Source organism: Primulina huaijiensis, chromosome 15 (assembly GCF_012295235.1).
Source record: "Primulina huaijiensis isolate GDHJ02 chromosome 15, ASM1229523v2, whole genome shotgun sequence".
NCBI lineage: Eukaryota > Viridiplantae > Streptophyta > Magnoliopsida > Lamiales > Gesneriaceae > Primulina > Primulina huaijiensis.
In genome coordinates, this window is record NC_133320.1 from 22566438 (window position 1) to 22579971 (window position 13534).

General features: G+C 37.4%; 2 protein-coding genes across 4 annotated transcripts; one reads left to right on the top strand and one right to left on the bottom strand.

The window, feature by feature from the left end:
* The first annotated feature begins 267 nt into the window (after positions 1-267).
* On the top strand, positions 268-3525 carry LOC140959249 (ras-related protein RABF1-like). Of its 2 annotated transcripts, none has more exons than XM_073417117.1 (8): positions 268-452; positions 766-842; positions 1619-1720; positions 2134-2228; positions 2329-2434; positions 2759-2848; positions 2938-3024; positions 3307-3525. In XM_073417117.1, exons 1-8 carry the CDS (start codon positions 428-430, stop codon positions 3340-3342), a joined length of 618 nt encoding a protein of 205 aa, XP_073273218.1. In that variant the 5' UTR covers positions 268-427; the 3' UTR covers positions 3343-3525. The 2 variants fall into 2 exon arrangements, with proteins under 2 accessions (XP_073273218.1, XP_073273219.1); XM_073417118.1 differs by having other exon boundaries at positions 1637-1720.
* A 340-nt stretch (positions 3526-3865) lies between these two features.
* Positions 3866-13052, bottom strand: LOC140959246 (DEAD-box ATP-dependent RNA helicase 40-like). Of its 2 annotated transcripts, none has more exons than XM_073417113.1 (8): positions 13049-13052; positions 9034-10410; positions 8572-8808; positions 7276-7344; positions 6460-6729; positions 6014-6364; positions 5436-5713; positions 3866-5265 (listed from the first exon to the last, which is right to left on the bottom strand). In XM_073417113.1, exons 2-8 carry the CDS (start codon positions 10393-10395, stop codon positions 4194-4196), a joined length of 3639 nt encoding a protein of 1212 aa, XP_073273214.1. In that variant the 5' UTR covers positions 10396-10410; positions 13049-13052; the 3' UTR covers positions 3866-4193. The 2 variants fall into 2 exon arrangements, with proteins under 2 accessions (XP_073273214.1, XP_073273213.1); XM_073417112.1 differs by lacking the exon at positions 13049-13052 and adding an exon at positions 11011-11163.
* Positions 13053-13534: the final 482 nt, after the last annotated feature.

Genomic DNA, 13534 nt, shown 5'->3' on the forward strand with positions numbered 1-13534 from the left:
TTCATTCCTCAGCCGTTGATTTTTTTTGTGTTCAGTCCCTGGGTACTTTTTTAGTAACACATTTCTACATGAAGTGTACCACATTTCCATATGAAGTGTACCACATTTTGTATAGCATAGTATCACAATTTTTTGAGTAAGGAATGAACCAAAAAAAATATTTTGATTGAAAATTTTTCACCAACATCTTCTTATATACAAACATATTAATTATAATATTCATATGAAATTACAAATATCTGATATTCATTTTATAAATTGATATTATTTAAACTTCTCTTCTTTCACTGTTCAACAATACTCAAATTCCAAAGGCTGATTGAATTTTTCGCCCAAACCCATTTTCTTGGATCCAAACCCTAATCTCTGAAGGTGGATAAATTTATTTCACGCAGATACGGTTTCAATCCCGAAATATTCCGGTGCCATGGGTTGCTCGTCATCCGTTCCAGGTGAATGTCAAAATCAATCTAGGGTTTAGATCATTTTCCCAACCTTAATTATTAAAATTTATTGTTACGAATCTGTTCCCTCTTATTATTATTATTATTATTATTTGTTCTGAAACTACAAAATATCGAATTCCTTAATATGGTTCTGAATCTATTGGCGTTTATCATTGACTACGATAATTCATGTCCTTTTCCTTTTTCCTACTAGTTTCGAAATTTGAACGTTTTGCAAAAAATAATTTTGAATCTGATTTGAGGGCAAGATTGAAATACTATTAATGATTTTATTATTTTTTTCAACATTTTTTACCAGATAAAAATGCTGGAAGGTTGGGAGGTCTGAATGCAGAAAATGGAGGATCGAATGATGTGAATAACCTTAAAGTTAAGGTAGATTTTGTGCTTGCTTGTTAATTGTCAGACTGTCAGTGTTGAATTTGCTGAAAAATTTGATCTCGAGAACATCGTGTTTGAGTGAGGTTTGCTAATTTGGCAATCATGTGACGACAAGATTCTGGGAAGATATGCTTTGGTTTTAATGAGTTATTCTTACAGTCTACGAATCATCTACCTGACAGAATAACCCTATTTTGAAATTTTTTTCAGTTTATGATAACATGGCAGCGATGTTTTCCGTACAGGAGGATGAGGGAGTCGAGTCTTCATTATATTGTTTAGGGAGTTTTATAGTGTGCATGGTTTTAATAGTGATATATTGAAGAAAAGGTGACATTGACAAGATGCCATTTAGTAAATTTGCATTGTCAAGCTGCAAAAGAAATGAAAGTATGGACCTGAATAGTATCAAGGAAAAAAGGAAATTAATGAAATCCAATAACACTGGGCTATGATTTAATCAATCAGCTTCCTCTATATATTGAATCAGGTTCCATCTATTGAGCTGTGCGAATTGCAATTTTAACTTTTAAACATGACAGGCATGTATACCTACAGCACCATTTCTGTTGTGATAGAAGTCGAGCTGTCGTTATCACCTTACACCTCTGTTTTTCCCCTATTATGGTTGTCGATTACTACTGAATTCACATCCTTCGGTGTATAATTGCTCCAAAGGCATGACGTTTTTTAATTTTGAGGGTTTTCTGTAATGTATTGGATAAAATGTTGAAAGCACTAAAAAGCATCTGCTTTTGTGCCCTTATTAGTTTCCATTATCTCCACAGCTGGTGCTCTTAGGTGATTCTGGGGTTGGGAAAAGCTGCATCGTTCTTCGATTTGTTCGTGGTCAGTTTGATCCTACATCTAAGGTAAAGGTTAATCTATTATATTATGGAAAAAATCAAGATCAAAGTTGCTATGTGGATCGACACTCATGATGACTTTAAGAACGTATCAATCTTAGACATATTGCGTTATTGGGATTATGTGTATCATTGATACAACATTGAAATTATGTAATTCCTGTTGAAAGTGGACCACTAGTCCACTGATGTACTCTCATCATATTATTAAGTGGACCACTAGTCCACTGATGTACTTGTTCTCATCATATTATTAATAAAATATCGTCTCTTATAAAAAAAATTATATTATGGAGATAGGTTGATGTGAATGACCGATAGCGCTCATTAAATTTGTAACTACTAGAGAATGGCATATTATAGAAGTTGGATTATGTGATTGTCAGATGGATCTGTCCAAACTTGTACATCTTTGACAGGTCACTGTTGGGGCATCTTTCTTGTCTCAGACAATAGCCTTGCAGGATTCAACTACAGTGAAATTTGAAATATGGGACACTGCTGGTCAAGAAAGGTTTATTTTTATCCACCAATCTCCTAGCCCAATCCCTTCTCCCAGTTCTTGATCGACAAAGTTTGTGCAAATGATTTAACAAGCAATTGCCGCTGTGCAGGTATGCCGCACTGGCGCCTCTGTATTACCGAGGTGCTGCTGTTGCCGTAGTGGTGTATGACATTACTAGTCCCGAATCATTCACCAAGGCACAATATTGGGTCAAGGTATGTCCAAGAGATACACATCGAGTTTCCTCAAATTGGGAAAAAAAAAAACGAGATAAACTTACTCAGACTATGCACTGAGAAGTTGAATTCGCTTTATAGTTTGGTTGCAGTATCCACTGTAGGTTTTGTAAGATTTAAAACCTGAACAGCAACGGATTATATGTTCTTAGCATATGAAGCTGTATTGTTCACTTAACCCGATTACCATTTCAATGCCCATTTATATTACTTATTCTACACTCACAACACCGTCACAGATTTTACTCTGCAGAACATCCTGCCTTTTCCTGTGTAAGCGTTTGATAATCATTGAAATTATAGGAGTTGCAAAAACATGGAAGCCCAGACATAGTCATGGCCCTCGTAGGTAATAAAGCTGATCTTCTTGAAAAAAGAGAAGTGCCAGTTCAGGTAAGCACATAAATTATGCATTAGATTTCCTTTCTCCTGTTGGCATTTTCTTGGTTAATTAATATGTAGATTTCTTGTATATTTCGAAGGATGGAAATGACTATGCTGAAAAGAACGGAATGTTCTTTATAGAGACCTCTGCCAAGACTGCTGACAATATAAACCAGCTATTTGAGGTAAATATATTCCTCCTTTTCTTTTTAACACAGTTTTTATGCAATCTTTTGCATCCATCAACCGATTATGTTATCATCTAATGGTCAAAATGTTATTGCTGTCCGTTAACATCGCGACGATGTGAAGATGTTTTTGTTTTTTTTGCCTCAGCTCCATCTTCCTTTTGTCATAAAACGTAAACTATTTGGTTTCATGTTCAGTGGAACTTGACTCGGTTTTCATGCGACATATCTCGATTATATCAAACTGATATCTTTTTATTTTGTTGTTTTAATGGACAGGAAATTGCCAAGAGGCTGCCGCGGCCATCTTCGTGAGATTGCTTCCACCGGAATTCAATTTGTGCACTGCGGGTTGCTCCATCTCCCTGTATCTATGTAACCTATTGTGTTTTTTGAGATAAATAGACAAGTGCGTGAGTGTGTACCACAATCCCAAACGAAGATTAATTATTCAGCATTCTATATCTGAAATTAATAACACGTGATATTGGCGTGTGATTTTATTTTGTAGGAACTTTAACAGAATAATAGTCATCTCTGTCGTGGGCAGTTCAATTGCCTTGATCACTAATAACGATGTGAGTCAGATTATCGATACAAATTAAAACCAGATGAATGCCGCTTACACCTATAGTTGCCCCAATTCCCAAAGATCTCACGCAGCTGCAAATTGTGAAATACTTTGCTAGAGGTGGAATTGAAAAAATTCACGATAAAACCGGAATTAGAATAATAATAATAATAATAATAATAATAATAATAATAATAATAATAATAATAATAATCTGCCATCTCTACTGCTCCATGTTGACAAATCTCTAAAGAATTTAGGATAGAATTAGCAATGAACCACATTTATAAATCTTGATTCGATTCAAACAAAATCTGCAGTGTTGATCGACACCGAAAGTTCCAGATGTTAATTTTTGTTTGCCATCGTCGTAACGAAAGCAACGAAAGTGAAACACAAAAGATCAGGGGTATGTAAATAATACCTAAGACAATGTAAAGGATAAAAGGTAGATCGCTGGATAGCACTCTGGCATGTACCCGTGAAAATATAGAACACTAGCAACACGTAGAAACCAGTTTGCTTCTGCATTATGGCATGCCAATCGTCTTCCTAATCAAACCACTGAGTATCGTGGGGATCCATATCCGCAACCCTAGGGTTCCACAGGAGGGTTGTTTGAAGGGTCAGCTTCAGCAACAAGGTTGCCAAGATCCGCAGCTGCTACCAAAGGAACCCGCTCTGCTGGCTCAACTCCAGTAAATTCATTGCCACCGGTACCAGGAGACACCAAGGATCTCAAGGGTTCAGAGGGTGCCTCAGTTTTTGGTGGTGAAACATTTACCTGATCAAATTTAGTTTTGCGTGGTGGCCTTCTCTCGTATCTATCATAGCTGCGGCTGCGGCTGCGTCTAGGGCTATGGCTCCAGCTGCGACTGCTCCTTGGACTACGGCTCTGAGACCAACTTCGGCACCGGCTCCGGCTCCGGCTCCGGCTTCTGCTATAACTCCTACCTCTGCTACGGCTTCTGCTAGAGCTTCGGCTTCGACTGGAACCCCATGTTCGAACTCTATCAGGGCTCCGGCTGAAACTCTGACCCCTACTTCTATCAGGGCCATCCCTTCGACTGTCAAATCGCCCTCGCCCACGGCCTCGTCCTCTCACATCTAAATTGTTGAATCGATCATGTGTGCCACGTCCACCCCTGTCCCATCCCAACCGAGCACCTGAAGGACCACCATCCCTCCCACCACTACGACCACCAAAATTTCCATCTCTAGTCACTCCTCGGCCGTTGAAGCCAACATCTCTCATCCCTCCACGTCCGCCAAAGCTGTCGTGCCTCATTCCACCACGGCCACCATCCCTCATGCCTCCACGACCACCAAAGCCACCATCTCGCATTCCACCACGACCACCAAAGCCATCTCTCATGCCACCGCGACCGCCAGAATCCCAACGGCCACCACCACCAGCAGAATCATAACGGTTCATGGGAACTCGATCCTTACTGAAACCAGGGCCGCCATGTAAAGCTATGTCTCTCACCTCAGGAGGCACGTGCTGGTTGGCCCCCTCCAAAACTTTAACAAGATCAAGAGCATGTTTCCAGTCTTGCTCAGAGAAAAATGTGTACGAAACACCCGTAGCACCAGCTCTCCCAGTTCTTCCAATTCGATGGACATAGTCCTCAATCCCAGTTGGAAAATCATAATTGATCACAACCCTGTGACAAGATAGTTTCGAAAGGTGTAGAAAGCATAAAAATTAAGATACCAAAAACCGATAACAAGAAGTGTCAAAAGGAGGAGAAACGAAAAAATTAGACATATAAAGGTTATAACCCAAAAGATACGAAGAATTCTAAAATAGAAGTAAAAAATGAAAGTTCCAGACCTTATGTCCCTTATGTCAAGTCCCCGAGCAGCAACATCAGTAGCAACTAGAACTGGGGACTTCCCAGTTCGGAATTGATTAAGAACCCAGTCTCTCTCACCCTGGGATTTGTCTCCATGAATTACAGCCGCTCCAAAGTTACGTCCAATACTACGTGCCAGCTGGTCACACAACTTTTTAGTGGAACAAAAAATTATACATTTAGAACCACGTTCCTGGGATCTAAGAATTTGCTCCAAGCGTCTTTGCTTCTCCATTTCTGGGACTACTTCCACATGCTATTGAAGAAAAGTAGTTTTTTGTTAATGGATGATACAAATACTTAAAAGAGATCTTGTAATCAATAAAGTAATGCAAATTGCAACCTTATGAAATAACTCCATGCATCTAAAGTATCAGATTCCAGAGACCAGGAATACTCGAAAGTAAATCTTCACCAAAAGGAATAGCATTACTAGTCACACTCCTGGCCCTTAAGCCACTTAATTTTAGACCGATGACTATTTTTTGAATATGTACAATAAGATTATTGACCATTCAATTTCTTAGGGATGACATTTTCTTTTTTACATAAATACCTGTGTGATAGCCTTATTCGCAGTAAGCTCATCAACACTGCCAATGTTGACCTGCACGGGATTAACAAGTAAATCGCTTGCTATTTTTCTAACTTCCTTAGGCCAGGTTGCAGTGTACATAAGAGTTTGCCTTCTTGGAGGTATCTCATTGACGATTTTACGAATCTGTGGCTCAAAACCCATATCAAGCATTCTATCAGCCTCATCAAGAACAAGAAAAGAGATCTGTCTAAAGTCAATCCTCTTCATTTCAAGGATGTCATTCAGCCGACCCGGAGTTGCCACAACAATATCCACCCCTCGATCTAGTTCTTTTAATTGCAGGCCTTTTGGAGCACCACCATACAAGCACTGAAACAAATGAACAACTTGAATTTTCATCTATAACAACTAAAGCAATAATTGAACAGTCCATTTGATTGATAGAAAAAGATTTGAAAGTCAACCGTGCACGAAACCCTAGATGATCGACCAAACTTGAGTGCTTCATCCTGAATTTGGGTGGCGAGCTCCCTGGTTGGAGACAAAACCAACACAGTTGGACCATTCTGAGGATTGTTTTGTCGTCGTCTCAGATGAATGAATGCAGGAATAAGATAACCAAGTGTTTTTCCAGACCCTGTCTTTGCAATAGCAACTATGTCCTTGTTCAGTAAAGCAATAGGCCATGTTTGTGCCTGGATGGGTGTGGGAGCAGAGAAACCAGCAAAATGCATCTGCAAAAATAAGTAAAAATGAACTTCAGAAGACCGTTTCAAAGGAAGTTCCAACCAGTGACAAAGCGATCTTAAAGTTGAACCTCCGCTAGTCTAATGTTGGAGAAGGAAATAAAATCGAATAAAAATATAATTGCTCAAGGGGTTTGCGGTTGCTTACTGAAGCAACTCGATGCAACAAAAAGGAGCAATTAAAAGAGAAGAAACGGAGCCAATAAGCTAGAAATCCCAGTCACATTTATTGTGAATTGGATACCAGGTACCAACCACCCCTCAAGAACCAGTGCCTAATGAAGGCTCCACCAACAGTCGATTAGCACCCTCAAACACTCAGAATAGTTGTTCACAGAAATGTGCATCGCAGTGCAGCGTACGACATGTGCTCCCCCTCTGGAGCAGATATCGCACCTGCGACAAGTTAGAATTGATGAGCTAAAAGCAAGAATTTTGTAGATGAAACATTAAGGAGGGCCATAAGGAACATCACCTCTGTATAACGTGTACATTTAGAAATATTAATTAATCCAATCAGGTTCAAACACTTACCTCCTGTAGTATTTCTGGCGGAAATCCAGTGGCTTCAAAAGTCATGAATGGAGCTGGAACGTCTTCACCCTGAACAATTTAAACCAAGCATCAGTCACGCAGTTTTGATATGATTGAACATTCGTTCGTGTACAAAGTATTGAAAAAAATAATTAATTCAGCAGCCAAAACAATCTCACTGCAAAGACAATCAAGAAGGCACAGGTGTAACAATACAAAAGTCAATTAACACTTACAAGCTGTCAATAGTACAAATCAATGTGTTCAACTTGTCCATGGAGACTTAACTACTTTTCATTGGCCCCGTTTTAACAAAAGATTTATTCCATTTGACAGCAATTGTGAATTTTGCCAATGTCTAATTACCTATTGAATTATGCATAAATGCATGAAAAATTGAACATATGAAGTAGCTTATCGCCCTCGTCATATTTTTCTAAATTAAAGATTTCCCTGATGCTTGACATATTAGTTCAGTTAAATAATTGTAAATCTAGAGTATTGTTAGAATATTAGGAGCTACAAGACAGATCTTCCGTGTCTTGGACAAGAAAAAATACATGCACGTATTTAATTTGCACGGTATAAAAAATTTACTTGCAGTTCTTCCTGATACACAAAGTAGAGAAAGGGTATAACTGAACTCAATTTTGACATCTTGCATCAATGCAATAAAATTATAAAATAAGGAGCAAAATATGATAAGAAACTAAATAGGGAATGTCATTGTCTTACACAACTTTGGGGGACTAGAATTATTAGTAATTTCAAAAGGAGTTCCTCTTTACAAAACTTTAGGATATGAACTTCTCATGGCCCAATTATATCAACCACGCTTTCAAGACACTGTAAAAATTCAAGTGAGCAACAGCTATTATTTATCTTTCCCATATAATGATCCTTTTGACCCTAATAACTTTCCTCTAGATAGTTTTGGTCAGGAAAAAAGTATTGCCCTGTGTCTAAAATTGAAGTAGTCTCTGCTGATTTATGGTAGACATGTGTATCAATTTATTTAAATCGTTCAACAGTAAAATCTCTACAGATAATTTGTGCGGCAGACATGATCAAGTCCAAACTTCTATCTCAGAACACATGAATGTTGTCCCTTTGGTAGCAAGAAAGATGAGCAACAAGCAAACTACCTTTTCCCTTATAACCCTTCTACAAGGTTCAAAGTCAAATCCAGCCACACTATGCATTTGGCTACACTAATATAAGCATAACTGGCGTTTTCTCTAGGATCACTCTCGGATCTTAGACATTAAAAACCGAGATGAGATCAAATGAACAAACCGTGGCAGTTACTTCATGCTTCCGTCGATAGATTTCTACCGCTGATAAATGAATAGGATCTGTAGGTCCCATCATCACTGAAGGAGGACTCGGAAAAGCATTGTTTGGAAAAGGAGGGACTCCAGAAGCATTACCATAGACACCATGCAAAGCAGGCCCTCCGGAAGGACCGGGACCATTTAATCTTCCTGGGACAATAGGAGTGACATTTTGAGGAAAATCACCCATCCTCATTTCCTGGTGCATAAATAACTACTCTTATCAAGCGTTCAACATAAGATTTTGTCGCAATGTGAAGCATATCGAATATGCAACTGCGAGAACATTACTCAACAAATAGTACTGGCATTAACATATGAGCATGTACCCATTTCCTTTTTTTTTTTTTTTTGATAGGAAACTTGAATTTTAATTAATAAAATAGATAGTCTTATTTTCCATGTTTCTGGACAAAGAATTTACCTGTTGATTTCTTGCCATGGGTAAGGGTGCAAGCTTGGGCAGCTGATGCATTGCAGGGGCGCCCTTGTTAGTGCTATAGTTAAAATCATTTCCAGTTCTTCCAATATGGTTTTCTTCATAGCCCATCTTTGAGGCTACAGGAGGCAGATTCTGCTGCTGGCTATGCATCATCCCAGGGTCCATCTGATTTGGAAATCTAGAACCATGCAGTGAATGTGCTAAGTCTGTCCCAGCTTGATGCAACTGAAGTGAAGGATTGGTTTGTTGCATGTTGACGGATGAGCCACCACCATACAGGGTAGTTTGGTTTGGCGTAGTGCTCATATGTGAAGCTTGAGTGGAACTTGCTACTGCAGACAAGTTTTGCATAGATGGAGTTCCCGTTTGCTGAACCTGTGCAGGTGAAAACCCAGCTTTCTTCCCTTGCTTATACTCTACATCATCTATTTGAGGAATTCCATTTTTCTGTTCTCGGGGATGAGGAAACTGTTGCCCTTGCATCATATGCTGGTGGACAGCTGAAGAACCAGAGTGCTTTCCATGAAGAAAGTTAGAGTCATCTCTCGGAGCAAGTCCTGTCACTTGGTCTTGTTGGTGAGGTAACTGCGACCCCGGAATTAAATGCTGAGATGGCTGCAAACTTTGTGGACCCTGTGGAGGCATGTTCTGTTGATGAACTGCGTATGACACTTGGTGAGGGTTAAATTGGAAACCATGTGGGTTTCCCATTTGAGAGTTTGAATACATTTGACCTTGTGGACCATGAGGGATCTGCTGCATCTGTAGATAAGAGGCTTGGCTACCTGGCTGAGTGGGTATATGTGGTGTTGGTTGCGAAATTCCTAGCTGACCTGGATGTGTAGGCATTTGCCCCAACAGGGATGGCACTTGCTGACCTGGTTGCTCCACTATTTGCGTCCTAATTTGTTCAGGTGCTAGATGACCCTGCTGCTGTATCCCAGGTCCCAAGTGTGACCCCTGCACCTGACCAGGTGGTGGCACTTGATGTTGAGAAACTTGTGGTGTTAGCTGAATGTGTTGCTGGGATGATGAGCTGATAAGTTGCCCTTGTGGCATCAGGGCCGGTGTATGTTTCTGGTTCTGAAAACCATCTGATTGCACTGTTCTTGTTGATGGTATAGGATTTAGCTTGAGGGTAGGAGCTGCAGGTGGTGGCCCTGGTGGCAACGGTGGTGGTAAAGCTGTCGGCTTTTCATATTGAGTGACATTTGTTTCAGGATTCCAGTAATATAAGACGCCTGTACTTCCATCTATCAATCCTTTCCAAGGTTGAGGTAGAGTAGGATCGTCTGGCGCGTATCTGGGGCCATGTGTACTGGAGGATGCCTCTACCGAAGCCATTCCAATTTGGGCACCCTGAAATAGAAATTGAGATTAATTACTAGAAAGTGACAAAGTAAAAGGAATTAAAGCTCGATCCAGACAGTGACCAAAACCACGCAGCAGTTACACTGATTTTGTTGGCCTGCGATGATAATAAAAGATAAACAATGCAATTCCACGTGTCGCTAGAATTGAGGGCAAAAATGACCTACAACGGTTCACCACACTCTAAAGTCTTCTTGATGAGTACAAAACTAGCTCCAGTGGCAAAATCAGTTACCTCGCCATTAAATATATAAGATTGATTTCAAAACACCCGTATTGAATTTCTGACTGAAGTAGCTCATGAGAAACCATGGAAATAAAATATCATAAAAATAATCAAATCCAGTTGGATTTAAAAATACACGATGTGAAATTCACCGAATTAAATTCGTTAAAACCATCGAACAGGGGTGAATTGACGAAACATATAAACAGCGACTTCGGAATCGAAGCGTAAGCTTTCGATTATCATTAATCAGCTTTCTACACCGCTGTAATCTCAGGAGTTTTTAGGTTAAAAAACATCGAATAACATTAAATAATCTAAAAAAATAGCGATATATATGCATAACAAATCTCAACACTTACCGAAAATCCAAGCTAAAAAGGTCCCCCAACTTCACCTCCCTGGGAGAAATTGGATTACAGAATTACGGATGGATGGTAGGATGCGATTTATCTGTCAAGTTAGGGTTCAAAAGGAGTGATTGTCTGATGCGGGTGTACGGTTGTGTTCATGTTTTCAGGGATGTCAAAATGCATCATCATCCGTCGATCCGATACGATCCAACACGAAAAAAATCAGATTCGGGTTGGAGTTTTTTTTAGGGTTCGGGTTGGGTGGGTTCGGGTTAGTGACATGTTAGACGGGTTTCGGGTTGGGTCGCGGGTTGACCCGATTTTTTTTTAAATATTAACTATATTTTTATATATTGTATGTTTAAACAAAATTTATTGTATATTTATATGATAAATTTTCATCATTTAAAATATATTTTGTATATTTTTTTTATTTTTTTAATAATTGTTTATTTGATTTAGTAAATATACTTTTTATTTTCTACCATTAAACTTTCAAATTTAAATCAGAAATTTTGTTATTATGTGTTTAAATTAAAATATTATTATTTTTATTTTTTCAAATTTTTTTCATTAATTTTTTTAAAAAAATAAAAAAAATTCGGGTTAGACGAGTTGAGTCAGGTTAGACGGGTTCGTGTTCGGGTTGGTTTTCGGGTTAGAAAAAAAATTTTCTCAGGTTGACCCGAAACCCGACCCACCCGACTCGATTGACACCCTACATGTTTTCTGGTTGCAAAAAGAAACCAACACAAAACTTTATTGTTATTATTATATATATAATTATAATTAAATGTTTTTTATTGGGTAAATTGTCTAAAAATTCTCAAAACAAAATATTTTCACTCCATGATCTACGGAATAATATTTCAGTTCTCTCTTGGCTCACATGTTTTTTCACGGATAAAAATCGATACAAAACATTAAAAAAATGATATTAAAACATGATATCTGAGTATCGATCATTTTGGATCTCATAAAAAAAGATTTTGATATAATTATAAATTTTTTATTAATATCAATATTTACTATACATATTTGGGTACAAAACAATTAATAAATTTGATGCACTAATTTAAGAAACTTTAGATGAAAAAATATTAAATCAACGTATTAATTTATATATTTAGACACAGTTTGATTTTATACAAAATTAATCCCTTGATAATTTATCGTATTATATCTCATGTTTACTTGGTCATATTATGTATTCATCTATTAATTATTTATTTTACATCAATCAAATCACTAATTATTTATCTTACATAATTTAAATCATTAAATTTAAATTACAGTATTATATTTAATAAATAATATTATTAATATTTTATTAATTATTAAAATGATAAAAAATAATTTATCATTTTATCTAAGATTCAATCGATCAAATCAAACAAATTATTATTTATCAATCGAATAATATTATCATTTTTTTTGTATTGACTCAAATTGGGTACATATTCATTGGGTTTTTTTTAAAATATTATAAATTAATAAAACCTTTGTAAAACTAGTACTACAAAAATTAAATAGAAAAGTCTGAAGACCGGTGCTGGAAAGAATGTTAGATGCTCGGTGATCGAAAGAAATAATTTTGCTCCTAAGTTGCTCGGCTTCGGTGATAAAATGAAGAGCATCACCGCATTTAAATAGGCAGAAAGAAGGTCACGGGTTTACGGGTCACGGATATTGAATCCGCCACGGAATCAGAATCCGTGGCAGACTGTCACGGATTATTTGAATTCGCGCCTTAGCGACGGTTTTTCAGCGACGGTGTTTGGTCAAACCGTCGCCAATAGCGACGGTTTTGCACAATCAATCGCCGATATCCCTTTTATTTTTTTTAAAAAAAAGTTAAAAATAATAATAAAAAATCTGAAGTAAGTCCCGGATTGTACTGGTTTTATTATTTTATAATATTTTAAAAAAACCCCATATTCATTATTTACATTTTTAGTTTAAGAGAAATTAAATATAAAATACATATAGATCAAGTATTTTTATATGCCGAACATATGTTTTATAATATATCTAAAATAATCGATACTGAAAATCCATATATTTATAATATATATATTCAATATTTTGTACTGATTTTCATCAATGAAAAAATATGTTTGTCAAGAGAGTGTAATGTGCAAAAACTTTTTTCCCACATAGACTAACCCCAAATTCAAGATGAAGTTTGGGGATTTAAAACAATTTATCCATTTTTTATTGGCTCTATTTATTGTTCGAATATATATATATAGTTTTGATATCCTACACACTTATCGTGCATATCTATGTGAGCACAGATGAGGTGTCACTCACACATCACATCTCATCGGTGCTCACANTCAAACCATCTGAATTTGTCGATCGGAATTCCATGAGTTGAAAATTGACCATAAAAAATTTACCTCAATATCACAATTGAAGCTTCTTTTAATATAATTCACATGCTCGAGAAATCGATCTGCCCATCCATGGACTTTTGCGCTTCTGAGAAGGAATGATGATCTAAGAAGAGAATGAAGATTTTTTGACCGGA